A 25,369-nucleotide genomic window follows, 5' to 3' on the forward strand; every position below is an offset into this window, starting at 1 on the left:
TAGCCTACTACTTTCCTGCCATGCTCGTGTCCAATTATATTCATCCGGCTCCTTGCTCACTGCCACTCTAGAGCCCCTCTCTTCTACTCCTAATCATGATTAGTGGATCCTGTTTGGGCTGCTAGACAGAATGGCTTCAAGCGTCAAGTGTCATAGCCTCTTCCTGCCAAATATAAGGATACAAGGGCGCTTGCAGGTGGGCATCGCCTACACCTAGGTTTGGAATGACAAACAACAACGACTGTTCCCAACGCAGGAAGTTCGTTTTCGGATTGGCCCAGAATTTCGCAGATCTGCTGCAGGCAAACACGCCACTTTGCGGGTAACTACCTAGAGTATCACCTAGAGTGATAGATTGAATGGACATGAAACCCTATGTATCCTGGGATACCACAAGGGAACGCATTATCGCCTGAAAGCACAAAACTCAGTGTACAGTCTTGAACGGAGGGCACGATGGATCACCTCATTCTTCCTCGAACAATTTCCCCCAAACCGCTCAAGGTGCCTGCCTTATCTTCGATCAACTATGATGGTGGAGATTTCGACGGCTACCCTGAACGTCAAGGCTGGGGCACCCGAACAGTCGCTGAATGGCAAGCCATCTTTGAGAACCCCCCGCGTGAGTTCAACGCGTTCCTGCAACGATGGCTTTACTTTGGTCTTATGCATTTCTTCATTGGGCCGTTCGACATCTCGACCTTTGTTGTAGACGACACCGACAATCCTGGAATGATGATCTTGTCAACAAAGCCTTTGAAGGACTTCATCGAACGCAACCTAAGGCAAAGAAAACAGGTAAATGGTCTGTTTGGGGCCATTCGTGGGTGCGGAGATGTGCTTTTTGCGCTTGACGGCACTTGGAAGCGAAAGAGGACAGGTAATCAGACGCTCCAGCAACCAGAACGTCTCCGAGCATTCCTCCTGTTGGAACAACCTTCGGATCCTCAACACCAGCGAGTGACATTATCAGAGAGCCTCCTGTGGGAGATGGCAGTGTCTTACCCCCAGAGCTTTGGGCAAGAGGTTTATAGAATGATTCCATCCTTCCCGCAGCATTCGATTCGGACGCTTCTTTGCCTGGCTGGCTGGTGCCCATCCGACATAATGCCCATGATGCAAGAGTTTACCACAGCAGGATGTTTGTTTATGATGAATTTGGAGCGACCATCCCCAACGCAAGTGCATGTGGCGAAGAATGGTCCAGTGGGAAGCCCCAGCTGCACACAGACCTACTGTCGCTTTCGGAACTTGTCTGGAAATACCTACACTACGAAACACAAGCACGAATGCCAGGGCTGCCCGGATCTTGTGGTAGAGCTTAGTATCCTTGCTCCGGTCCTATTAAGCGATCGTATCCCGCTCATCCATCTTCAGTCTCGTCATGGTAGCGACCGTTTGTCCATCATGCCAGAAACACCGGGCACGCCATATATTGCCATCTCCCACGTTTGGTCTGATGGGCTCGGAAATCTCCAGAGGAATGCTCTACCCTCCTGCCAGTTCACCCTCCTGCGCAATCTGATCCACTCCCTACCTACCGAGCTCTCCCAAACTCAATATGTCTGGGTTGATACCCTTTGCGTTCCCCCTGATGCGGTCAACCACGAAAGAGCTCAGGCAGCTGCACTGAGACAGATGCGCCATGTGTATGAGGGAGCTAGTGCAGTTCTGGTTCTTGACTCTTGGCTGCTTTCATGTGACAGTTCAGGCATGTCGAAGGTTGAAGTTCTCATGCGGATTTTCAACTCAGTCTGGAACCGACGTCTTTGGACCTACCAGGAAGGGGCGCTTGCCAGGCTCCTGTTTTTCCAATTCAATGACAAAGCCCACGAGCTTGACTCGTATTATCAGCTGTTTCTGGAAACCCGTGATGTTCTGCTTGACCTCACATTAAAGAACTCCCTGAAGATAAGATATCAGAGTCTTCGTGGCTTCAAACAGAGCGACACGGATTTCTCTGGTGAGATCAGCTCTGTGATCTCTGCATTGAGATTTCGGACTACGAGCGTGGCCAGTGATGAAGCCCTGTGCATAGCAACCCTCCTCAACCTGGATATGGGGCGGATCGTTCAAAGTCGCCCGAATGAGCGAATGGAGGTTCTCTGGAGTATAATACCAACCATTCCGAGTGAAATATTATGTTACCGAGGAGAGACTCTGACACGTCCGGGACTTCGGTGGGCACCAAAATCTTTCTTATTATCTTCGTCAAATGTGAACCCCCCGAATAACCATTATATACCTGCCATAGCCACAGCGGACGTGTCAAGTCCACCTTTGGCCCAAATCACTCCCGCTGGGCTTATAGCAAAGCTCCATGGTATAGTCATGGACATCGGAATGGGACGCTTAGGCATGTCATTTATGATGAAAGACAATCTGCGAGAGCATCACCTCCTTTTTGTTTTCGCCGGCAATAGTCAGCATGCCGAAATGGCCAGTGATGGATTCCGGGACAATCAGGAAGAAATCCCTAGCATCCAGCCACATACCATCTACGGAACTGGGAAGATTGCCTTTCTAGTTGTTATGCACCCGGGTACCGAGAACCTGACACATCGGCGTGTGGGTATCCTAGCAGCAATTACCCATGAGGACGGTGATGTTGTTCGCGCTAGAAAAATATGCGGAGCTATTGGCGAGCTGCAGAAGCCTTCAACAAGAGTGGTTAATACCGCGCTTCTAGACCGCTTGTATCCTGACCAAGTGATCTCTGAGAGATTCGAGGGCCCTCCCGGTCTCGGCACGAACAACTTTGTCGTGCGAACAGCCTTTGGCCAAAGAAGAGCTTCGCAGCTTTGGTGTATCGACTAGAGCCTGACGACGCACGCAGAAACCAAGAAGGGGAAAGGCTTCTCACACACTTCATCCAAAAGTCCTCTTCGCTTCCACAATCCTCTTTCTTTCTTCTTGTCCCTTCCTCCCTGGCAACGTCTCATGGGGTCAATGGTCCACGAACACCAGCCATGGCATCTTCGATAGCTTCAAACGCACCTTTCTTGTATCTCTCTGTCTTCCTTCAGGTTCTCGACTAGCTGCAAAGACAGATTGAAATGACTTGTTCCTGTCAGTGGTCGATATGCAGTCGTTGATGAGACTTTACGCAATTAGTGAGGTATACAGTCCAGATTATCCCCTCAATCTCGTTGCGCTGTTTGAGTTGCTCGGGCTCAGACCCTCCATCAATTCAGGTGTTTTGCGGGTCCAGTCTTTGCATGACAACTAGTAGTTTCTGAAACGGTGCAGATTGCCCATCATTGGAACGCTTTCCGTAAAACAGCCCGGTGTTAAGTCTATGAGGCGTAGAGGGATTGAAGGCTGCTGCGGAGGATTGCCTCAGACGTAGATAGCCCTGTCTCATTTCCTTCTGGTCAGGCGCCGCAGCTGTAGGTTTGCATCTATGTGATTAATCTCTCCATAGGAGGTAACACCTCACAAGAAGCCCTACAAAGGCTTTCAGCTGTGCAGAAGGCTAATTCAGCGCAGTAGAGGGATGAATTGGCTTGGTATATAATTCTAGGCTCGTCTTGGGGGAATGATGGTTGCTATACTTTTGTTTGTAGACCGTGACCATATCGTCAAAAGTGGATATAGCATACTCATTCAAGCACAGCCAAGCTTCATAATCCGATAGGCTATATATATGGCGTCTAAAGCGTGTGCTAATATCTTCATAAACAGAAATAACATGGTATATAAGAAAGTTTTCCTGTCCGGAGCGACGACCGGACCTATTCAGCGCACTCGCGTTGGTCAAATAAGTAAATGTGGTAATTATAAAGAACAGGGCCGAGTCTCACGCGTGGCCAATCTCAGCCACAGAAGACTTTTTGTCGAGTCAGAAAAACAATTGCCGTGGCAAAGGCCCTCATCACGATTAGAGCCTCCAAAGCGTGGCTTCTTTCCCCTCCAAAACGTCGGGAGCTTCGACTTCGGAGAGACATTGCTTAAAGGGTTCAGTGGCTGGTTGTACAACGGTAATTGTTCGTACATTGCCCATATGGGTGCTGAAAACAGCTCCCCCGGCAATTTGGCCACCTGGTTCCCAGTCTTTTTATAGCAATAACCCAGTTTGCCATGGGCTGTCATCATTGGTCTTGCTGAAGCTTCTTGCTGCAACAGCTCTATTGTGGTCGCTCTTCAAAAGGTTCCATTGTGTCTGGGCTTCTCGAAGGGAGCCAACAACACGCAGCATTAATTCTTCATTTTCCAATAGAGGTCCTTCGCACCGGGCAAGCAATGACCGATATTTTTCTATACCGTCTTCCAAGCATCCCAGTTTGATATCGGTGTCCGCAGCCTCTAAAAGCTCTTGAAGCTCCATTGGGGTACTTGGCCATTGATTACCTTGGCTGACGGATCGGTACTGCAGAGCAATGATCCACAGGCTCTTCGCTCTCTCCAAATCCCCATTGAGGCGACAGACTCTTGCGTAAACCGGCGCGACGGAGCCACACAGTTCGAAATATCTGCCGTGCGGGGGTTCCAGCATCTCTCTTGATACGAGGGACAGAAACTTTTCGAGTACGCTGCTCAGTCGTCCAAGGTTCCTTTCCAAGGAGTCTAATCGAGATTCAGAGTTCATGTTGGAGCAGGAGTTCCCAAGGAGGAGCAGAGCGGATGCCGCATTGTCGAGTATATCCTCCTTCGACAATCTAAGTCGTACGAAGGAGCGTACCATGTCATGGATGAAGAAGCTCTCAAGTACAGTATCCGAACGCTTCCGATTGAACTTGACAAATCCGGAAGTCTCGAGGTCCCTGAGCGCAGATGTGAAGCCGTCCCTCTGTGATTGCAGTTGGAGCAGCCAAGTCAAAGTACCCGTCAATGGCAGTTCACTGACAGCCACCTGAATGGATGAGTCGGGTGATTCAGGGCTTTTGCCTCTCTGGGAAACAAGGTTCGAAATGGCCGACAAAGGTATCTGGCCACGACCGAGGAAAGCGAGAAGATGTAAAAGCCTCACTGAGTCGCTGCTCCGCTTGCTCAGAGCGTCATACAACATTTCAAACGCTGTCCAGAGAGTGCGCCCCTTCTCGTAAGACCCAAAATTCTTGCGCAAGGGTGTTTTGAATGTCGTTTCAGCAAACTGCCTGTCAAAATGTCGATTGTATTCGTTTAGAAAAATGAAGCCATATGACAGGAATGAGCCGGCTTGCTCTAAGGCAAGAGGCACTCCTCCAACCCGCCGCGAAATTGCCTTCGCAGTCATTGGAGCTATGAGCGGTGTCAATGAACAGTGGAGCCAGGATTATCTGCATGGGATGAATACCTGAAGAGTTCGAGATAGTGCTGCCTGAACACCTCATGAGGATCTCAGAGCCTGCTTGCTCGTCAACACCATTCACTTGAATCCCTGCAAAGTTCAGCCGAAGGTGCAGATCAGATGATATAGTTGTCAACAACACATGGCCATGGTCACAGGAAGGTATGTACTTCCTTAGATCTATATCATCAGGTTCATTCGCATCCTCACAGTCGTCGACTCCATCGAACACGATGATCCAAGAACGATTTAGGTCTTGTTCCAACCACTCCAGGACTTTATCAACTGCTGAATGCCCTTGGTAGACGCTTTTACCAAGCTTCAAGCAGACCTGAGCGAACGACTCGTGGATCGAGTCCGCAGACGAGCTGTCGATCCATAGAATGGAATCATAAGTAGGTTTGTGCATCGCAATATAGTGGATTGCCAACTGTGTCTTGCCATAACCACTGAGTCCCCAGAGTGCCACGCCTTTTCTCCCTCGCTCGGGTCGTCCAAGATTCTGCTCCATTTGTTCCAACTCAACTTTACGCCCAAAAAAGACCGACTTCGGGATCGGAATCCTCATGTGCGCTTTCTGCACCGAACGCAGCTCTAGCGCCAACGATTAGTATGCTCAAGAACAGGCTTTCAATCACTGCTCACCTGCTTTAGTACTGGGTACCCAATACCCCAGAAAGGCTTTAGCACCAGCCGCAGCCGTTGCTGCGGCGTAACTCTGCCACACCTTGCTCTTGTGGCTATCTGCATAGTCGCAGACCCCCTTGATGATGACGCATGGAGTATTATCCCATATCCCGGCGCCTTCCATCTCGAGCCCAATTACTCCCTCCCTCTTCGCCAATAGATCACGGTGTTCCCCTGACTTCATCACCGTATCTGCACACGCAAATGTACCAATGTGTACACTACTATTAGTAGGTTTCGCGCTGGATCGGCGACGACGGAGGTGCGTCTCATCGCAACCGAGACCAGAGCAATCACTCTTTAAAGCTTCGTCGCAGACAATGTGCACGGAGTTACCGTTAGCACAATCGCAGTGGTGAGGAAGGCCATTCGTCCGATGCTGATGCCGGTATGATGACTCGAAGAGAACATCAAGCGAAACGCCCGGGCACATCCACCTCTTGTCTTGAGCTTGTATATTGTCCAAATGCTTGTTGAGCTGCTCTTCGAATTCACTATATACCTTACTACTCGCCATCGCTGACAAGATCGTTCTTATCTCTCGATTTGGTCGTCCAACGCCAGTCTTCCGCTGGAAGCCACCCGGATACTGCTTGCCAAAATCATACTCGATCAAACTATCACTGATGATGACATCTCCAAGGAATATCTCTGCCGCACCGCTTGACGGGAATGGGACGCCACCGCATATGCCCACGAGCAACGCCAGCCGAATGTTCGGGTAGCTGAATCGCAAGCTCGTAGCCACGCCCGCTGCGCTCACCTTGCCCATACCTGGCATATGACACAGGACAATGTTCTGCTTCCCTATCCGCCCTGTGGTGTAGGCGTTCACATCTCCGTTATCCTTCATGTGTTCATTGCGAATTCTGTTATAGGTTTCGTCCAGCAAGGCTTCGACCGCGTTGACTTCCAGCGGAAGGGCGCATAAGATAGCGATCTCAAACTCGTCCCGACTGCTCAGACGCATCTTCGGATGAAACTCGCGGCCACGGCAGCAGATCCGGATCTCAAAGTCAGTAGAAAGTCTGCGCAAACCTCCACGTTTCGCTTGATAGTATCAATTGCTCAACAAAGTCTCCCGGCAGGTCGCATCTTGCTCAGATTCAGTCTGTCTGTTTCTGCGGGGAGTCGGCATTTAAACACGCCAGGCTGAAGTTTCGCCTCATCCTGGCACACGAAAAGGGACCAATCATGATATCTCTCTAGCCGCTTCCTCAGCTTTGCCGTCCTCTTCAGCGCATTTGGCGCATTGGCATACATATATCGGCGCCAAATTCCTGTAACAATATCATTGTGACCTGTGGTGAAGCGCCTGATCCAAGCCAGGAATAGAAATGTTGCGCCACAACACTGAATCTCCAGTGGCCCAATTCAATCCACGAGAATCCGTTGCTTTCGAGGAGATGGAGTTTCGCAGAAGCCATTACTGCTCACACCGGGGCCGAAACCGCCCGGACTTGCTCATATGTTCGGTAAGGCTGATCAGATAGCATAATTGGATTGTCTTACATCCCGCGACAATGAAACGGCCATCAAACTCAATATCCATCTGTTACGTGATGAAAGATTAGGAACGCCACCATCAGTGAAAACTGAGACGCGAGTGTAGAAATCGTCCAGCGGTCGTAAATTCCTGGATGTAACATCATTTTTTTGTCGCAAACAACATTACTTGATTGTGGAGTATCACGAACGTCCCTGACATGCCGACCCCTTTGATCGACATCGGCTATCCATCTGGCGAGCGCCACATTGTTAACTATTGATTCACCAAGATGCGTCACAAGTGGAATCGCTGGAACTGCGACCAGAGTCACAGGTATAAATCGTTCGACTCAGATCCCTAGGGAGAAGTGCGAAGCTCGGATTCAGTTCCGCTCAATTCCTCCTCAGGTCTCTGATATACTCAATCTCTGAAAATGAAAAAAGCCATCGTTCTTGCTATCATCCCCTTCACGCAGGCCCTCGTTGGTCTGAGCTGGAGCGTTTCCAATACTCCCTCCTCTGGCCTGAAGGACATCACGTTTCCCTTCTCGATCGCCAATGCGCCTCATGAGACAGGCTACTATTTCGCACAGCAGTTCAACTTCAACGGTCTTTCTGATGTCGGGTACGCAGGCCTCCAACCACGTCCGGATGCCTCCGGCTCAAGCATCGTCCACGCTGTTTTCTCCAGCTTCGTGGCCGGAACCACGAGCACCGACCAAAACTGCAGCGACGGCGCAGACGGCGGTGCGGGTGTCAGCTGCAGTGTGGAAATTCCCGCGCCATATGCTCCGCTCTATCATCTCGTGGTCAAGAACACAGGGAGCACCACCTGGACAGGAACGCTGGTCGACACTGTGAGTGGCAAGTCGACACATGTCGGGTCGTACACTTTGCCGAATGGTGCTGGAGGAATCATAAGCAGCCAGGTCGGATTCATTGAGTATTATCCGTGGAACGCCATGACGAGTCATAGCTGTAGCGAGCTCCCGTATACAAATGTCACATTCGGAGCGCCTACGACGAGCACTCCGGGGGCCGGAGCGGGTCAGTTGAACAAGCCGTACGAGTATGGAGATTGCGTTGGAAAGGTGAACTTCGATGTTCAGGAGACAGACCAGGGATATCAGGTGTCAGTTGGCTTTTAGACAGAGCCATTCTTTTGTCTTTCTCAGAGATGGACGATCAGCGTTCACTTTCGTTCGAGTTCGTCGTTATTCGCATTTGAGTGGCCTCTCCAAAATTTCAGCTTCTCTGTAACCATCACTAGTGCATACAGCAGAACATTCCACTCAGAGGGCTGATCGCCATGTCTCTCGGGTGTGAATCGACTGAAAACGCTGCCTAAGTTGGCCCATTCTTCATGCGGGTCATCTTTCATCGCTTCCAAAATAGGAGTACGCAGCTTTCGGTAAGCCTTCCTGATCAATAACACAATATTGTTCAGGTTCAGGACCAGAGCATACGTGCCTATAGCTAGAAGAGCTGTAACAATAGCGAATACCACCAGATTGAAATCCCGGTTGATACTCCATAAAGCAGCGCAATAACTGAGTGGGAGATACAATATGCTCACATATGTGAGCAGTTTGACGTTTTCACCAAGCTGAGTAGCAGCCCGTGATTCGATGACAGCGCTCGCATTAAATAGCTACAGTCAAGTCAGCAACTAGCTGAAACACAATCAGGCTGTACCTACTCCATCTCGTAAGGTCATGGTTCGATCACGCAAATTCTCGAAACGGCTCAAGATTTCTCTCAATCGTGCGACATGCCTTTCTACCCTCTTAACCGAATCTTCCAGTCGCGGGGGATCTTGAGGAGGCTTGGGAGATCCCAATTCAACCTCGGTGTTCCGCCACTTGTCCAGGTAGAAAGCTTCGTAGTCTTCAAAGACGTCCTTTCTAGCCCACCAGTACACCTCCCATTCATGAATGGCATCGGACACCGCGGATGTGAAGCCCTCTAGACTATCCATGAGCCAGAAATAGTACCGCGATCGGGAAAACGAAGCATCATCGAAGAGAAAGCGATCATGAAGGTCAGGATGGAAAACGCTATCGTTCTGGTTGAGAACAAGGTCAAAGTGGTTGGCAATCTGGTCCCAATCGTTGGCCGCGTGCTGCAGTGCCTCTTCTATCAGCGTGACTGCTGTGGTGAATGGGGCGGTCCGTGGGTCATCCTGCCTGCGACGGTGAATAGATTCATCCAAGCGGCGAAAGTGTGAGGGTGCCAGATGCATAAGACACCAATGACTGCGGTCCATATTTTCTAGCTTTCCAGTCCGAGTATTAGACCAGAGCGTCCGTTGAGATGGTATGAAGCCCAACGTGAAGGCGACCTCGGACAGATACAGCTTGCTTCTTGAGCCCTTTGACCCATACAGCTCTCCAGACCTCCAGGTCGACTTGATTGAGGGCTTCGTGCCATCTATTCGGCACCAAGTGATGTGGAACGGTTCAATTGAATCAGGTGCGTCGTTGCGCGAACGCCTCCGTTTAACACAGGAAATATGTGTCCTCAGAATTCCAGGCACTAGGTCCGGGTACTGAAACTTTGCACCAGTAGAACTCCGAAAGAGTATGTGATAGAGCGCGTCAAATCCATACTCAAACGATGGCGCTACAGCATTCAAGCCAACACAGCTAGTAATGCGATTCCAATGGCCCGTTTCCCTCCACTTGATTTCTGTCGGCTTACCGTTTCCGCTCTTGTAGTAAAACCGCGTTGGTCGAATGTTGACTTTGCGGAGGTCTGCCTCCAAGGCTGGGACGGCCAAAATTCTTGGATCCTTATTCCTGAGGATTAATTTCCATTCTTCAGTGTATGCAGTGACGCGCTCGTATATGACCGCGTGCATCCAGTCGTCCATATCAACGATCTGAATACGACCGTTGCTTGCCTTCAATGTCTTAAAGAACGACTGGAGCTGTTCCAAGTGCGAACTCAGACCAGAGGAACCAAGACTCCTCAGGTGGCATCGATCAAATGCGAATTGCATTCTGCCGTCGCAAGGGACAGCATAAAGATTTCCCAGGGCTGTCAATAGCACTTGTATGGTGTCGACCGTGTTCTCCCCAAAACCAACATGACAATCTTCAAACGGTTCACATACCCACTTGGACGGAAGGGAGGTACTGCAATTGAGAGAATAAGGAACCAATCGTGCTTTTCCACTGTGAAAACCGTCAGAGGTAACATGAACTTGGTCTTCCAATCTTTTGCCATCAATATGATACCATCCATCGCCAATACGCTTAATCTCCCATTCAGGAATATAATCTGGGTATCCTGCTCCAGGATAGGACTGATACTGCCCTGGATAGGTTATTCCTCCTGGGGCAACAGGCTTCCCTGGCATATGTTAGATAGACGCTCCCAAATACAAGAAGACACTTGATTCTCTGTACTCACAGTAATTCCATAAGGTGTCAGCTCTCAGGGCTGTCGACAGTCTGTGGAGGCGTGGCCTATTTCGCTCATCGACAGAATAATAAACTCGAGGATACTTGAGAGTTTCATCTGCAGCGTAAAGAAGAGTCTGCCCTTGACCTTGAAATTCGAAGTCAGGGTCGTCACGTTTCAGGCAGGACCTCAAGGAGTTTTGTGACTTGTTTCTTCCATCGAGCCGTGTCTCCTCTTCGAGGAACTGATTGCTTTTATCGTCATCTGGGATCTTATCATCATTGGTACCAATTCCAGTGCCTTTATCTCCCTCAAGAAGAAGCTGCTTGAGCAGTCTATTTTGGATACGCAGTCGTTCATTTTGCTCTTTGAGCAAAGCTCGTATCTCGCTCCACAGGTCGTTGGACGAATCATCCGAGGGCTGTCTGTTCTTCATGATCCAGTAAAAACATACATGAATGATCTGATTTGCGCATGTTATAGGCCGAATGTCGAAAAGTCGTAATGAGCTTCAGAAAAGCTTGAGGAGACGCGGATTGAGACTACAACATTGAACGAGGCTGAGACTGAACGCGTGACTTTTCTAGCCTTATCCTTATTCCGAAAAGGGTAAGGCTGCCCAAGACACTGACTGTTTATTGTCTTCTTCTTTCATATTTCTCCATCTGTTTCTGGCAGACCAAAAATATCATCGAGACATGAAGCACTCGTTGGAACGATGATGCCGTCAGAATACAAGGCTTTGATGCAGGCGTTAGTTCCTTTGTTGTATTCCCCTGCTTCATCGCTCCGAGGTTGTCCGCGGCATGGTCAAGACAACAGTTTAGATCCTTTTGAGTGGCATATATCATCGTGCTGATTTTGCAGGTAAGGTCTTCGGAATCGCCAAAAGGCGCAAGATGATCTCAAACTTCATGCGAGGTGAAGCCGTGAAATGAAGCAATCCATGTGCAGTCTGTAATATAGAGCTATTAGAAATTAAGCAGCTAGATATGTTACGGGCTAGGCCGTAGAGAAACCTATGACTAGGTCTGTACAAGAAGAACTTGCTGAAGAACTAGAATATAGATAGAAATATTCATCTATATGCGGCCACTAGCAAGGTGTTATATAACTCAGGTGGTTAGTTCATAAGTTAGTATCAATATCGAATACTATATAGGGATATCGAACACCATATAGTATTGATATCGAATCCTTAGTATTGATATTGAATACTCATATAGTATATATTCGATAGGTATCGATACTAAGCATTTAATATTAATACTAAGTATTTGATATCCCTACTAAGGATTTGATATCAATACTATATGGTATTCGATATCACTATATAGTATTTGATATCTAGTGATTGCTGAGATAGAGGGGAAGAGTGTTGTGAGCAAGGCCTGTAATATGCTCATGCTGCCTAGCAGGCACTTGTGATTACGAAGTAGTCTATGTGGGTGTTCAATATCAATAGGATATCAAATACCCATATAGTATTGATATCAAAATTCATATACAGGAAATGTAAATTATGTAATTCTAGGGAGGTGGAAGCAGGAGCAGTGGACATACTTAGAAATTCATTTTTGGTTTTTTCAGTTATCTCCCAATGGCTTGCTGTAATCAGCCTTGAGATGGCAGCAGACTGGATAGCTTCAATAGGACACGATCTACCCAATAACAAAGTGGGGCCCCCGCTGTGTGATGTGAGACAACTCAGAGCCTGTATCATCATGCGATCTAGCCTCTGAGTTCCTCTGTTGCTATTTTTGTACTTTGAATGCCTGCCAGTGCAGGGCTGCAGGCCCAGTCAGCCTGCTTTGATTACACCATCTACAGTATAAGATCGCGGAACTAGCACCATTGTCAGCTTAAAATGAAGAATTGCCCCTTATTGAATGTCTTATCCCATTCACACTAAATACCTCTTTTAAGGTCTGCAAGAAAATTAACCAAGTTTCTGTGGCTTATACACAATTCTGGACCGCATGAGAATATGCTAACTCCCTTCTACCTTCTAGAACAATGGTAAGCACCAGTCAAGCAAGTAATTACAAGCAGGGCTATTCCAGCCAGACTGTTGCAACACAACAAACTCGCACAGCTGAGTCGGAGGCTGCTTTTCTACTGCCGTACATCAAAAAGACAGACTGCATTCTCGATGTCGGCTGCGGTCCTGGTACCATTACCATTGGCTTTGTCAAGTACGCCAGTGAAGGAAGGACGATCGGCATTGATATTTCTGCAAATGTCTTAGTCAGGGCCAAGGCAAAGGCCAACGAGGCCAGCATTCCCAGAGAGGGGCCGGGTTCCATTGTCTTCGAGGAAGGCAATATCCTGGAAGGACTCACCTACTCGGACAATACATTCGACGTTATATTCTGCGCTCATACCTTGGGGTATATGCCGCCGCCAGACATGCCGCTTAAGGCCCTCACCGAGATGCGACGAGTACTGAAGCCCGGGGGAATCTTGGCCACACGCGATACCGTCGAACAGCACTTTTACCCGCGCAGTGTGGACCTTGACCGTCTCTGGGTGGGGAATTTCCGGCGAGCAGTGCTCAAAGGGGATACTGAAGCAGAACTTTCACCCTCGATGATGCCGGCTTTGTTTCGTCGTGCGGGCTTTGATGCTGACGGGGCCAAGGTTTGTATCAGCACTGGAAGTACGGTGTTCTCGGGAGCAGACACTCGAGAGTGGCTAGCCAAGCGTGCTGAGAGCCAGTTACAGCCCGGCGACCCCTTACACCGGAGCTGGCTGGAGGCTGGCATTACCGAAGACGAGATACATGAGACGCTGCTCGCCTCGAGGAAATGGGCTGAGACAGAGGATGCTTGGTATGCGGCATTGCAGTGCGAGATGCTCGCATGGAAGTAGCTTAATCAATACTTGGCCAATGCTCGATCTTATAAAATCACCAGATTACAATCTTCAATGCTAATACCATCATATCGCAACCAATGCAATTTCAGCTATTAGGACAAGCGAAACCCACTGGTCCGCGTTTGGAAGAATCCCGCAGGATCATACTTGAGTCTCGCCTGCAAGGCCCGGTCGTGTGTCCTCAATCGACCCCAGTAATCTTGGTCAGCGTTGACATCATTCATATACAACGGACGATACACATCCGGCAGTGTTCCATTAGCTATGTGCTCCTCAAGCAAGCGACCAAACCCTTTGAAGAGCTTCTGCGTGGCATCGTGCATCCGAGCGTCGGACAGCCCAAGCGACCACTGCAGGGTGATCTGAAGGAGAATATAGTCCTGGTCTGGGGGAAAGTCGAGCAGATCCTACACTTCTGTCAGAGTGGTTGTTTTTAAGTGTAGGGAAAAGACTCACTCCTCCGAGCTCCAAGGCTTTCTGTGCGATGCTCCGTGGGAAGGGCTGGAAGTCGATGGTCCCCACCATGCCGGTCTCCAGCAATACCTCGTTGTTCACGTCAAGCCAGAAATCAAAGATGGATTGTAAGACCTCGGGCGACATGTCCTTTGGGACCGGAATGGTTTCACCTGCAATGCTGTATCGGCTTCCGCTGCAGGGTGTCAGTGCTGTACGAGCATTTCCGGATTTGCAACTTACTGAAGGATGAATTTGTCGCCGTTTTTCAGCTGTTCAACTCAGTCAGACATGGCCAGCACATTGTCAAGTTGATTCAGCACCCACCAGGTCGGTGTAACTATCGTATGTCCGGGTTTGGTCCGTCGGATGCAGGGCAGTGAAGTTGTCAAAGATACCCGCCGGGGGCTTCTCTCCATCATAGAAGAGGAACATGACCCAGATATCAAGCAGCGGTGCATGCTCCCTGGTCAAAATTATTGAAGCCTTCTCATCGGGGTAATACTCGACGAAATTCTGCAGAGCAGCAAGCATCTCCGCCGTATCAACACCAGAGAAGATGTAATTTCCTCCCCAAACGGGGTGATCCATCGGACGCGTCTGGACAGTGTACGCAGTGACGACGCCGAAAGCGCTGCCTCCACAAGGCAGCGAAGAGATCCGAGTTCTCATTCTCATTTGCGTTGACGATCGTGCCGTTCGCCAGGACGATCTCGTAGTTGAGGATATTGTTCGCTCCCCAGCCATACTGGGGGCTGAGGTAGCTGAGACCACCTTTTCCATTGCTCAGCAACCGGGTTTACGCATGAGAGACGAGCTCAAGACTCACCTCCTAGAAGCAACCCTCCAACACCTACACCTCCCAGTCTCCCGCCGACAACCGCCCGTCCCGTTCCCTCCAACTTCCCCTGCACGTCCTCCCACTTCTGCCCCGGCCCGACAACAGCCGTCTGGGTGGAAGGGTCATACTCCACCTGATCGAGATTCTTCGTAACGATCAGCACCCCGCCCTGCGTGCTCGAGAAACCAAGGTTAGGCGAGTGACCGCCCGATTTGACCGCGAATTGGTCCTGCGTATACCCCAGCACGGCGATCACATCCGCCATCTCCTGGGCATTTTTCGGCGCAACCATGCATTCGGGATGAAGATCCGAGCATGCCGCCGACCAGTAGTTCGTCAGGTCGCTGGTATACGAGAGCGAGAGCGGATACTCGACCTGGAAGCCGTGATCGGCCAGGACAGAGCAGAGACTGTCCGAGCTGCCTGTCAGGGCGTTGACGAGAGAGTTGACTAGCGAGGCCATATTGCAGTTCTACTATTATCCACCAAAGTCATAACCACGACGTGCTCACCGATATCAAGGGGCCAGCTTTAAGTACAGCAATGGGTGTGTGAAAAAACCATCAGCCAGCCCACTCGATCGGTCACAATCTGTGCCTGCGCCCAATTATTCCAGCTTCTGCATTAGCTCGGTCTGCATGTCTGGGAGCTGAATCTGGGTTTCTGCTCGGAAAGGAATTGATGTGCCCTGGCCATGCCAGTCTCGGACCAGACTTATTCATTGCTTCTTCCACATCCAAAACACACCCAATCATGCATAGTCAAGTTCCTTGCTTGGGATTGATTATGATAAGTCAACTCATAATCTCTCTCGTCTAGAATATCTATTATGTATGTATCAATTATTTGATAATAATAATATGCTCAAGGCTGAAATTAGAGGGAACGCTGTCTTGGCCTTTTTGCTGAGGGTCTACTCTGCATTCCAGATCCACCGAAATTTTGAGATGAGAATGTGACCAGTCGAACTCTAAGTCCAGTGCGCAAAGTTTGTTTGTTTACTGCCCTTATGAATGATTGATGCTCTTCGCCTTGATATCTTGGCTACTTCACGAGTGTCAGACCTAGTTACTTCCTGTCTACATCTGAGTCTCAGATGGACATCATGGTTATGATGCTTTCATCATCCCCAAATCCCCTACCAATCTAGACCAGAATATGGTGATAGTCAGCTTGTGATGGCTTGATTCGGATGATTTTGCCAACCAGTTAGTCTTACCAAAGACCAATAGTCTCTCACGCTAGTAAGCGCCAGGTACATTGGATCTATCCTATGATTCCTCAGACATCATCAAGACTATCGGCAATTGAATTAAGCGACGGTCTCTGGCTCTACCCTTCGCATGAGAGGATAAATCGGGTCCTGATCCTATCTATGATCCCTCAGGCTGCACAGGAAGCTGCTCACGGCATTCGTGAGGCAAAATGACCAGTGCCCTCGAGTGAGAAGGAACCAACAGTTCCAACGAGAAGCGGTTGTCTGCTGGTATCACATCGACGTTCCAGTCATCCGTATGGAGTGACACATATTGCTTCCACATTTTGAAGATTCCCACACGGGGTACGCTGCACCTGGATTCCTTTCCAACCTTGCTCACACCGGCGAGGTGGAGTGAAGCCAGTTGGTAGTTGAGACGGGGGTATAATGGTCGAAACTTGTCATTTCCGAAAGCATGCTGTCACAGTCTTCCCAGGCCGTCGACGCACCCATGGTGGTCGGATACATCCAACCCAAGGTCAGCTCTTCTCGAAACGCATGCGATCGCGGAATTTGGCCAGTCAGATTAGATTCACTAGGCGAGTTGCAGCGGTCGCGACCTCGTCTGGTGTGGAGTGAAGACCGAACATGATTGCAAGGCTGATAGTGTTTGCGTGTTGTGGAAAGAAGGGTGCACGGTACCGAGACTGAGTGGCAGAGTTGACACCGTCCACTCTTCCTCTAGGTCCGCAACGTCTTTTCTGAATCCTGGAAGAAGTCCTCATAGAGCACTGCTTGTATTACTGACATCGGAACCGACTCACTGGCAAGCGACTCAAGCTCCTCCCCTTCTCTTCTCGAGTGACCGTCAACCATCCCTATCTGGATCTTGCAGCGTCGATGAAAAGAAGATGGATGGAGTGGCGGATGGTCTCCCCAAAAAAGGAGCGAATGGAATTATTTCCTGCTTCAACAGGTCTCGCCAACTGAGAAACACAACGTGCTGTCTGGACAACGTCCACCGATTCAATCGATACCAGTCGGGTTGTCGCTGAGTTTTGGAGAGATGACCTTTTCTAATAAGAAATCGTGTCTATACTCGGATTTCAAAAGGATTAGAATGCTTTCCAGACGCTCCACAAATGCTACATCGCGGATTTGATACGTACCTGGCGAAGAAGGCAATCTTTGCCTATATCCAGACAGACACAGCAACGACAAAGGACTGAAATCACTGCCATGAGGGAATGATAGTGCAGGTTTATCCAAGTCATAAGGCACTTCCTCTGCAGTAATCCATGAAGCCGTGCAGTCAGAATCATCCTTTATTGGGTCTCCTGGAGCAGACCGTGAAAAGGCGTAAGATACGGAGCACCAACATACAGAACGCCGAGCCTTACTGATCATCAACAGGCTGTCCAGGCATATTATGTCGTCTTTCATGGTGAATGATGAATGAAAATTCTGCACGCTCCGGATGTTTCTTAGACATTTTAAACACTTCCGCATACATCTTCCCACTTCCGAGGATTCACATATTCCACTGATTCTCGGACTATAAAGTCTCGACACTTTCCTGCTCAACCTCTTCATTCAGTTGCTACCTGAAGGCAGCGCTTCTGGCAGCAAAGATGGTCTTCTACGCCTACGCCACCTCAGGGGTAAGCTCTCAAGGCCAGAAAGCAATCCCTCTTGACTAACCGAAGCAGGGCTTCGCCGTTTGGCTCATTACGGCCAAGAACAAGGACATCTTGGATGCCTGGTTCCGTGCCATGGAGACCTCACAGTACGGAAACATCCTGCGAGTCAATGCTGAGTGGTACCGGTACCAAAACTTCCGCATTGAGCAATCGATCACCGAGCACCACCTCGCTCAGAGATTCGAGGGATTGATCCTCTTCAAGCCCTTGTATGGCTACAATGATTCGTGGCACATGATCGATAACGGCCCTTTTGTTGATTGCGTCCAATACAACTGGTAGCCTCCACCCTTCTCATGCCTCATGAAAGGTATCTGATTTGTCCTGCCTACAGGTACTACATCCGCTCGAAGCGGTATAAAGCTCTCTATTGGGACGTCCAACGCAAGTCGGAGGTCGAATCACTTCAGGTCTACGCCAGCACTAAATCTCGCACTCGGTTCCTAGCCGTTAAACAAGTCAGCCCTAATTACGCGCCCTCTCCGTCAGATAACCTCATTATCGGCGAAGATCTTGTGGTTCTTCACCATGCCTCCGGTACTGTGTCGTTCATCCGGGACAGCAAGGGACGCTACATATTGACCATATCCCGTGCTCGGATTCATTTCAGTATCAACGAGCTCAACACCAGTTTTGCGCCACAGTCAGACGACCGCATTGCCTGGTACCCAGGTTGCAACGCTGAATGGGAGCTGGTGTATTAACTGTGCTGGGGTGTCTGGGTCTGGGACTTCCGTTGAAGAATCGGTAGAATAGCTGCCGATGAGACATTGTCGAGTGCTACTAATCAGCGGCATCTTACAGTCTTAGTACAATGGAGTGAACTCTGACAGCCAGCGATCGAATCCGAGCAATCCATGTAACGATCATCTTAACTTTATCATCCCAATCTCAAGTTGTATGAGCTTGTTCTCTTCCTCATAACCCGTAGTATTGATTTCTACCCAGTCCAATCATTCATCATAGAGTGTACGTCCGCCACCGAATCCTCAACCCGCATCCTCCTCCCTCTCGCTCCATCCTACGCACAAGAACATTAAACAGAGAATCAAGCTCTTTCCGCTTCAGCCTTGGCTCGGGTCGTCGACCTTATCATATCATTTCTCTCCAGTCCGTCCTGGAGCTTCCACGCCCTCTGCTTGTCCTAGTTCCTCTCTCTTGACCATGCAGGGATATTTGTGCACTGGTGAAGCTCCAATGGGTTTCTGCCGGGGTCGCGCGTAGATTGCGCGGTATGCGCTTCCAATCTGTCTCGCCGCCGAGGTTGAACGGTGGGAAGAAGTGCAATCTCCTAATCGGGGCCGCTGGTTATGAGGACGTGGACGGAGGATCAGCGAGGATATGCGTAAGAATAGGATGGTGAACAGTTGCCTGGTCGCTCGCGAGGCGGATTTGTGGGTTTGGGAAGGACGCTGTCGGAGTCGAAGATGATGATGTTGGTCATTTTCTTATATTGGCTCATATGGTGAAGAAAGGAAGGGTTGTAGTGGTATTATGAATACTACTGTCTGACTCTGATCTTGTCTTTGACAAGGCAATCAATTGATGCCTGAGGTCCACACTGGTATGTGTGAATATCCATAATTACACCCTCTTTCTCAGCGATGTCCCTTGCAAAACCACTCTCGCAGCAACAAAGAACACCACACTACCCACCATCATCGCCCCAGCAAAGACCTGCAGCCCCCAGTAAGTTCCATGCTGTCGATTCAGAATCGCCCCCGCAATTGGACTTCCGGTCAACGTCGCGATGCTCATGCAGGTATACAATACCCCCTGTCGTACACCCGTTTTGGTCATATCGGCTGTGATCTGACTGAGAAGCGCAGGAACCATGCCGACAAACGCTCCAGAAGCGAACCCATACAGCAAGCTGAAGATGACATAGACAGCCGCAGAGCCAGGCGCCAACATCGTTCCAGGAATCCAGAGGACGAGGATCGTCAGCGCAGAAAGAGTGCACATGGCGATCATCACGTTGAACCGGCCAAGTTTATCTCCAAAGTAACCCGGAAGTATTCGACCAGGAAGACTATCCCATCAGCATACATCTCAACCCGTGCAGCTAGAAACTAACCTCGCAGCATTTAGAATCGTCAATAGATACTCTGCTAGACTCCGACGAACCCCATCCTCCTGCGCCTCAAGAATCACATAGTTGATCGGCACAAACATGGCCCAGAAGCCACAGCAAGCCGCCAGCATCAGCAACACAAACGGCACCTCGGAGAACGGCCCAATATAATCGCTCAACTGCACCCGCCTCGGCACAGGCGCCATGCGCGAGCGGACAGTCATGTTCGCCACAACCAGCAACGCCAACACCACAAACGCGGAGATGCGTAGCGACCATCCAAACCCAACCCGCGGCAACAGTCGCGACAACATCGTCGGGAAGACGACGCCGCCTATCGACGACCCGCTCGACATGATCCCGAACGCGAGAGCACGGCGCTTATCGAACCAGGTCGCCGTGCAGGCGGAGGCCGGATAGAAGACGAAGCTGGCGCCTAGGGGGCTGCAGATACCCTGTGCAAGGAGGAACTGGTAGTACTCGCTCGAGACAGAGATCATCATGAGGCCAAAGACGTGCAGGAAGGTGCCGATGAGGAGCATCCATTTGGGGCCGTAATTGTCGAAGACGCGGCCTAGGACGATGCCTGCGGCAAAGAGCACGAACGGCTCGAGGGATAAGATCCAGGAGATACTGGATGCGGAGTAATCGCGCAGTTGATTATGTTGGTAGTAATCTTGGAAGATACCGATCGCTATTCCGGTCAGAGTTGTCCTCTATCCAGTGGAAACGGGCAGGCTCACCGTTCACCCACCCAAATCCACAAAAGAGACAGCACCAGGCTCCTGCTACTACCGTCCAAGCACGAAGCCCATGGTCCATTGGCGCAGTTGAGTCTTCATTTGTTTCGTTCGCCGTTGCAGCCACATCGTGCTTCACTTCCGCAGCGGGACTAAGTCCCTTCTCTAGACCAGACTCTCTCATCTCAGCTTGAGACATACTGGGCTGCAGGACGGATATTCCATCCAGCTATTGCAGAGGGACACAAGTCGTCCCCAGAAATTTCCCAAAACTTTACTTCAACCATGAAAAAAAAAAAACTTATCTACCCTAGCCTTTCTGGGTCTCCGCTCATCTGCATCAATCAATCAGTCATTTTTAGCTCGTATTTTCTTCTCCAATCAGCAGCGCCAACGCTGGCGTTCGAACTACGGAAACTGCCTAGGGCATCTGTCAATACTCAAAGGAGAATTCTATGCAAGAGCAGAAGAATCTAGCACTGGCAATTTCTAGCCAAGGTGACCAAAGCAAAGGACTACACAAAGGGATTAAAAGCAATAGGATAGTCGAAGAGGAGGGAAATAAAGAGGGTGAAGGAAAAAAAAAAAACAAAAAGGAAAAAGAAGTGTGAGCCTGACTTGAATCGATAACCTTACGATCTGGAGTCACATAGGCCCTATTGGCTGATAATCACCAAGCTTTAATGTTTCTCAAGGCTATCTGTGGTTGCTTGAAAATATTCCATCGTCACTCTTCAGCTGTCGATTCATCGATTGCAGTGTTGATCATCCCTGTGGTTGTCTGATATTTTGGATGCTTTGCTCGTGTAGCTACTTCCCCAGCCTAGCCATTGACTTGGTGATCCAAATGGTGATAAAGTGACCGTTTCTTAGTGCGCAAATATATATCTTGACCAGCCTTGACGTAACGGAGTTATATCGCAAAAGATCACAGCCTTGATCGATGTCTAGACCAGCTTATCCAACCCAATATGCCAAGCCCTTTGACCAGAGAATGATCGTAATTCCTAGTGATCGTATATGGAGCGGATCGATGGTCCTCACCTGGCATGATGTCATTGTATCATGGCGCATGCGTCCCAGGGACTCAAAACTCGCTTCCTCGAACGGAATATCCCTACGATTCTATATACGCAATCATGGGCGTGGATTACTACCGGAAAAAGAGCGTCATAGCACTTCTCCGGATTCTTGTCCGCCTACATTTCAAAGTAGACCCGCATCCTGATGAAGTTCTACATATACCATCCCGAGACGTCGATCGCACCATCAAGGTCCACATCTACAAAAGCTCGGGATCCACGAGAACCTCGCCGGTCCTGATAAATGCTTGCGACAGCGGCTTCACACTCCGCGCATTTGGCATCGACGATGAGTTCTGCCGTTCAATCGCGCAGACAGGCTACACCGTGGTCGACGTGAAGTACCGCCTGGCACCCGAACATCCGTTCCCCGCTGCGTTCGACGATATCGAAGACGTGGTGAAGTGGGTACGGTCTCAGCCTGCGCGATTCGATCAGGCACATATCTCCCTGTCCGGATTCAGCGCAGGCGCCAATCTGGCCCTGGCGGTCGCCTCATCTTCGCTGCTCTTCCGCAGCGCGATCAAAGGCAATGAAGAATCGCCATTCCACGCCGTTGTCGCATTCTACCCATCCACGGATTTATCAGAGCCATCCACAGCAAAGAAGCAAGTGGTCAAATCGAAGTTTATGATTCGAAAGATCTTTCCTCACTTCTCGGAATTCTGTCATTCGTGTTATCGCAACCCCCGCGAGGTCGACATGAGAGATCCGCGGCTTTTGCCGTCATATGCGGATCCGGCGCGGTTCCCCAAGAATGTGCTGATTATCACCACCGAACAGGATCCGTTCACAATTGAAGGTGAGAAGCTTGCAGAGAAGGTCCGCATGGTGGAGGGTCATAACGTGGTATGTCATCGGATGGAGGGCTGTTCGCATGGGTGGGACAAGGAGGCGAAACGCGGGACCAAGGAGTGGAAAGCTAAAGAGGAAGCATATGGATATGCTGCTGAAATGCTTAAGATATGAATAGAGCAGTATTTCAATGGTTAACTGTGATCCTGAAACGAAGAAGTCTCGATGGATAAACTTGAATGGTAGTAGAAGCTAGACCAAAGTAGGAATGGTCAGCTGACATTGGCCGAGGCACAAATGCTCACTACTCTTCAGTGAACCACAGTACCACTTACTTAAAAGCATCAGAGATAGAAAGAGTGAACACTGTCTTGAACCTTGAATATGCAAAAAGGACCTGTACACTACCTACGGTCTCAATCCCAGTGTCATGTGAAGTGTGAGCTGCCAACCGACGCTTATCAGTCTAGTCACTCTAGTGTGGCGGCTGGATCGGGGATCGTCACAATGCATGATCATCCGCAGCTGAGCTCTCAAGGACCTTGAAAGCCACTGTCTCTTATCTTGGTAAATCTTCAATTGTTCTTGATGTTATCTCTGCTCTGAGCACACATCAAACAACACACAGAATGCAGCTACGAGCCTTGTTCCTTATTGGGACATTCCTGACTTCAGCTGCCCAAGGGTTCAACATCTCTCCGTTGGAACTGCGATTTCCTCTTCTCCGTCAACTGCGACTGCTGAACGATGAGACGAGTGCATCGCTGAACCTGGCGTCTTCGAAGGTATTTATTGAGCACAATTTTTCGGTTCCTGTTGACCATTTCCACAATGAATCTCGATATGAACCCCATACTCACGACCATTTCAACATCCGCTACTGGTTCGATGCCAGTCACTACAAGGAAGGGGGACCAGTATTTCTCATTGCAGCCGGAGAGACGGATGCTACGGATCGCTTCCCGTTCCTGTCTCAAGGAATTGTGACCCAGTTAGCCAAAACCTATAATGGCCTTGGGGTTATCCTGGAACATCGCTATTATGGACGGAGCTACCCCTTCGCCAATCTCACCACGAAGAATATTCGATTCTTGTCAACAGAGCAAGCATTGGCGGATTACGCTTACTTTGCTTCCAACGTTGTTTTCCCTGGACTGGAGCATCTGAATATGACTGCTGGGGCCGTACCATGGATCGGATATGGAGGCTCCTATGCCGGGGCATTTGTGGCTTTTCTTCGCAAGGTCTACCCGGACGTCTTCTTCGGGGTTGTTTCATCGTCTGGAGTCACCGCGGCCATCGACGACTATTGGCAGTATTATGAGCCTATCCGCCAATTCGCACCGTCCGGCTGTGTATGGAGTGTGGGAACGTTCATGGATATTGTGGACACCATACTGGTTGAGCACTCCAAGAACAAGACAATGAAATCGCAACTCAAGGCTATTTTTGGTGCAAATCCATCCATTAGCGATGAGTTTTTCGTTGCGGCTCTCTCGAATATCCTCGGAGCCTTTCAAGGCCGGAACTGGGATCCTGCGGTCGGCGATGGCACCTTTCAAATGTATTGCAAGAATCTCACGAGTCCGGTATTGCTCTATCAGCGGAATGATACCATAAAGGCTTGGGCGGAGGAGCTCATCTCGACCACAAAGTACGAGGCAACCAACTCCAGCTTGGTCACAGGGATGCTCAACTATGCCGGATACGCGAACGCTACGATTTTCTCCCGTCTCGATCAGGGTTCTCTGGAGAGCTCCTCCAATCCCGAGTTACGACAGTCCCTGGAAAAATCGGCAGGGGTTAGTTGGGGGTATCAAGTCTGCACCGAATGGGGATACTTTATGCCCGGATCAAGCGTCCCAACCGATAGACTGCCACTCGTCTCCCGTTTGCTCACGCTTCCCCGAGCATCTCAGTTCTGCAAGGACGACTTCAACATCACCACACCCCCTGATACCGACCGGATTAACAAGCACGGCGGATTCAACTTCTCTTACCCCCGTGCGGCCATTATCGATGGACTGGCCGATCCTTGGCGTGACGCGACACCACACGCGGACGGTGTTCGGCCGAGGAATTCAACGGACGAGGAGCCGTTTATCCTTGTTGATGTCCCGGCTGAGGACGTCTGGGATGGAATTCGCGGTGCGGTACATCACTGGGACCAGAATGGCTTGTCTGAAGAAGACGTAAAGCAAGGAAAAACCGCACCAAAGGCCATAGTCGACCTTCACCAGGAAATTGTACGGTTTGTGGGAGTGTGGCTGGAGCAGTGGGGAAAACACGAGAATGTCTCAGACCCAGCGGTGAACATGGCAGTTGGACATGGACAAATGGTGCTGGAAGGGAATCGAGCACTCATGAGTTAAGAGTGTCGATGGGATCACTCAAAGAAAAATGAATGACGATATTTGCCTAGTGATAGCGTGACGTTGCAAGCTCTCTTTGCTTGCAAATTTAGCTGTTGTAGCATGTGTTCGGCGCTAGAAATCTCCACCCGGGAGAAACAGTTTCACTGTGGACACTCAACTATCCACACTCCTCATTGAACGCGAATCGGAGACTTTGACACCTGCTGATGCAAACCAATAGCATCAACAAGGCTGAAACTAGCTTTGTTAATGTTGCAAATGTTGCAATTTGTTGAGTGTGTCAATTGGACTGCGTGGGGCGAGACAATATTCCCACAGTTTTGATAGGCTTTCCACAGACCCTGAGTCCGGATGCCGAAAATAACTGAATCATCACTAGACTACC

General features: G+C 49.7%; 10 protein-coding genes across 10 annotated transcripts; 6 read left to right on the forward strand and 4 right to left on the reverse strand.

Moving 5' to 3' along the window:
- Nucleotides 1-456: 456 nt before the first annotated feature.
- On the forward strand, nucleotides 457-2,817 carry CDV56_100151 (uncharacterized protein; the record flags this gene model as incomplete). The annotated part of the gene is made up of 1 exon (XM_026753770.1): nucleotides 457-2,817. The coding sequence occupies one exon, from the start codon at nucleotides 457-459 to the stop codon at nucleotides 2,815-2,817; it is 2,361 nt and encodes a 786-aa protein (XP_026610665.1).
- Nucleotides 2,818-4,057: 1,240 nt separating this feature from the next.
- On the reverse strand, nucleotides 4,058-7,251 carry CDV56_100819 (Pfs and NB-ARC domain protein; the record flags this gene model as incomplete). The annotated part of the gene is made up of 4 exons (XM_026754438.1): nucleotides 4,058-5,220; nucleotides 5,276-5,863; nucleotides 5,915-7,006; nucleotides 7,218-7,251. 4 exons carry the CDS (start codon nucleotides 7,249-7,251, stop codon nucleotides 4,058-4,060), a joined length of 2,877 nt encoding a protein of 958 aa, XP_026610666.1.
- A 627-nt stretch (nucleotides 7,252-7,878) lies between these two features.
- Nucleotides 7,879-8,592, forward strand: CDV56_101402 (uncharacterized protein; the record flags this gene model as incomplete). Its single annotated transcript, XM_026755021.1, has 1 exon — nucleotides 7,879-8,592. The coding sequence occupies one exon, from the start codon at nucleotides 7,879-7,881 to the stop codon at nucleotides 8,590-8,592; it is 714 nt and encodes a 237-aa protein (XP_026610667.1).
- Nucleotides 8,593-8,636: 44 nt separating this feature from the next.
- On the reverse strand, nucleotides 8,637-11,285 carry CDV56_101526 (uncharacterized protein; the record flags this gene model as incomplete). Its single annotated transcript, XM_026755145.1, has 4 exons — nucleotides 8,637-9,095; nucleotides 9,144-10,620; nucleotides 10,684-10,798; nucleotides 10,859-11,285. The coding sequence occupies 4 exons, from the start codon at nucleotides 11,283-11,285 to the stop codon at nucleotides 8,637-8,639; spliced, it is 2,478 nt and encodes an 825-aa protein (XP_026610668.1).
- Nucleotides 11,286-12,865: 1,580 nt separating this feature from the next.
- On the forward strand, nucleotides 12,866-13,720 carry CDV56_102096 (class I SAM-dependent methyltransferase; the record flags this gene model as incomplete). The annotated part of the gene is made up of 1 exon (XM_026755715.1): nucleotides 12,866-13,720. The coding sequence occupies one exon, from the start codon at nucleotides 12,866-12,868 to the stop codon at nucleotides 13,718-13,720; it is 855 nt and encodes a 284-aa protein (XP_026610669.1).
- Nucleotides 13,721-13,818: 98 nt separating this feature from the next.
- On the reverse strand, nucleotides 13,819-15,483 carry CDV56_102238 (uncharacterized protein; the record flags this gene model as incomplete). The annotated part of the gene is made up of 6 exons (XM_026755857.1): nucleotides 13,819-14,133; nucleotides 14,183-14,375; nucleotides 14,423-14,451; nucleotides 14,507-14,748; nucleotides 14,804-14,953; nucleotides 15,009-15,483. 6 exons carry the CDS (start codon nucleotides 15,481-15,483, stop codon nucleotides 13,819-13,821), a joined length of 1,404 nt encoding a protein of 467 aa, XP_026610670.1.
- A 2,366-nt stretch (nucleotides 15,484-17,849) lies between these two features.
- Nucleotides 17,850-18,622, forward strand: CDV56_102757 (uncharacterized protein; the record flags this gene model as incomplete). Its single annotated transcript, XM_026756376.1, has 3 exons — nucleotides 17,850-17,879; nucleotides 17,928-18,196; nucleotides 18,253-18,622. The coding sequence occupies 3 exons, from the start codon at nucleotides 17,850-17,852 to the stop codon at nucleotides 18,620-18,622; spliced, it is 669 nt and encodes a 222-aa protein (XP_026610671.1).
- Nucleotides 18,623-19,502: 880 nt separating this feature from the next.
- Nucleotides 19,503-20,931, reverse strand: CDV56_102962 (putative MFS monocarboxylate transporter (Mct); the record flags this gene model as incomplete). Its single annotated transcript, XM_026756581.1, has 3 exons — nucleotides 19,503-19,950; nucleotides 19,996-20,686; nucleotides 20,736-20,931. The coding sequence occupies 3 exons, from the start codon at nucleotides 20,929-20,931 to the stop codon at nucleotides 19,503-19,505; spliced, it is 1,335 nt and encodes a 444-aa protein (XP_026610672.1).
- Nucleotides 20,932-21,871: 940 nt separating this feature from the next.
- On the forward strand, nucleotides 21,872-22,783 carry CDV56_103239 (uncharacterized protein; the record flags this gene model as incomplete). The annotated part of the gene is made up of 1 exon (XM_026756858.1): nucleotides 21,872-22,783. The coding sequence occupies one exon, from the start codon at nucleotides 21,872-21,874 to the stop codon at nucleotides 22,781-22,783; it is 912 nt and encodes a 303-aa protein (XP_026610673.1).
- A 455-nt stretch (nucleotides 22,784-23,238) lies between these two features.
- CDV56_103388 (putative extracelular serine carboxypeptidase) lies at nucleotides 23,239-24,981 on the forward strand (the record flags this gene model as incomplete). Its single annotated transcript, XM_026757007.1, has 1 exon — nucleotides 23,239-24,981. One exon carries the CDS (start codon nucleotides 23,239-23,241, stop codon nucleotides 24,979-24,981), a length of 1,743 nt encoding a protein of 580 aa, XP_026610674.1.
- Between the last annotated feature and the right edge of the window lie 388 nt (nucleotides 24,982-25,369).

Source organism: Aspergillus thermomutatus, assembly GCF_002237265.1.
Source record: "Aspergillus thermomutatus strain HMR AF 39 chromosome Unknown NODE_289, whole genome shotgun sequence".
NCBI classification, from domain to species: domain Eukaryota; kingdom Fungi; phylum Ascomycota; class Eurotiomycetes; order Eurotiales; family Aspergillaceae; genus Aspergillus; species Aspergillus thermomutatus.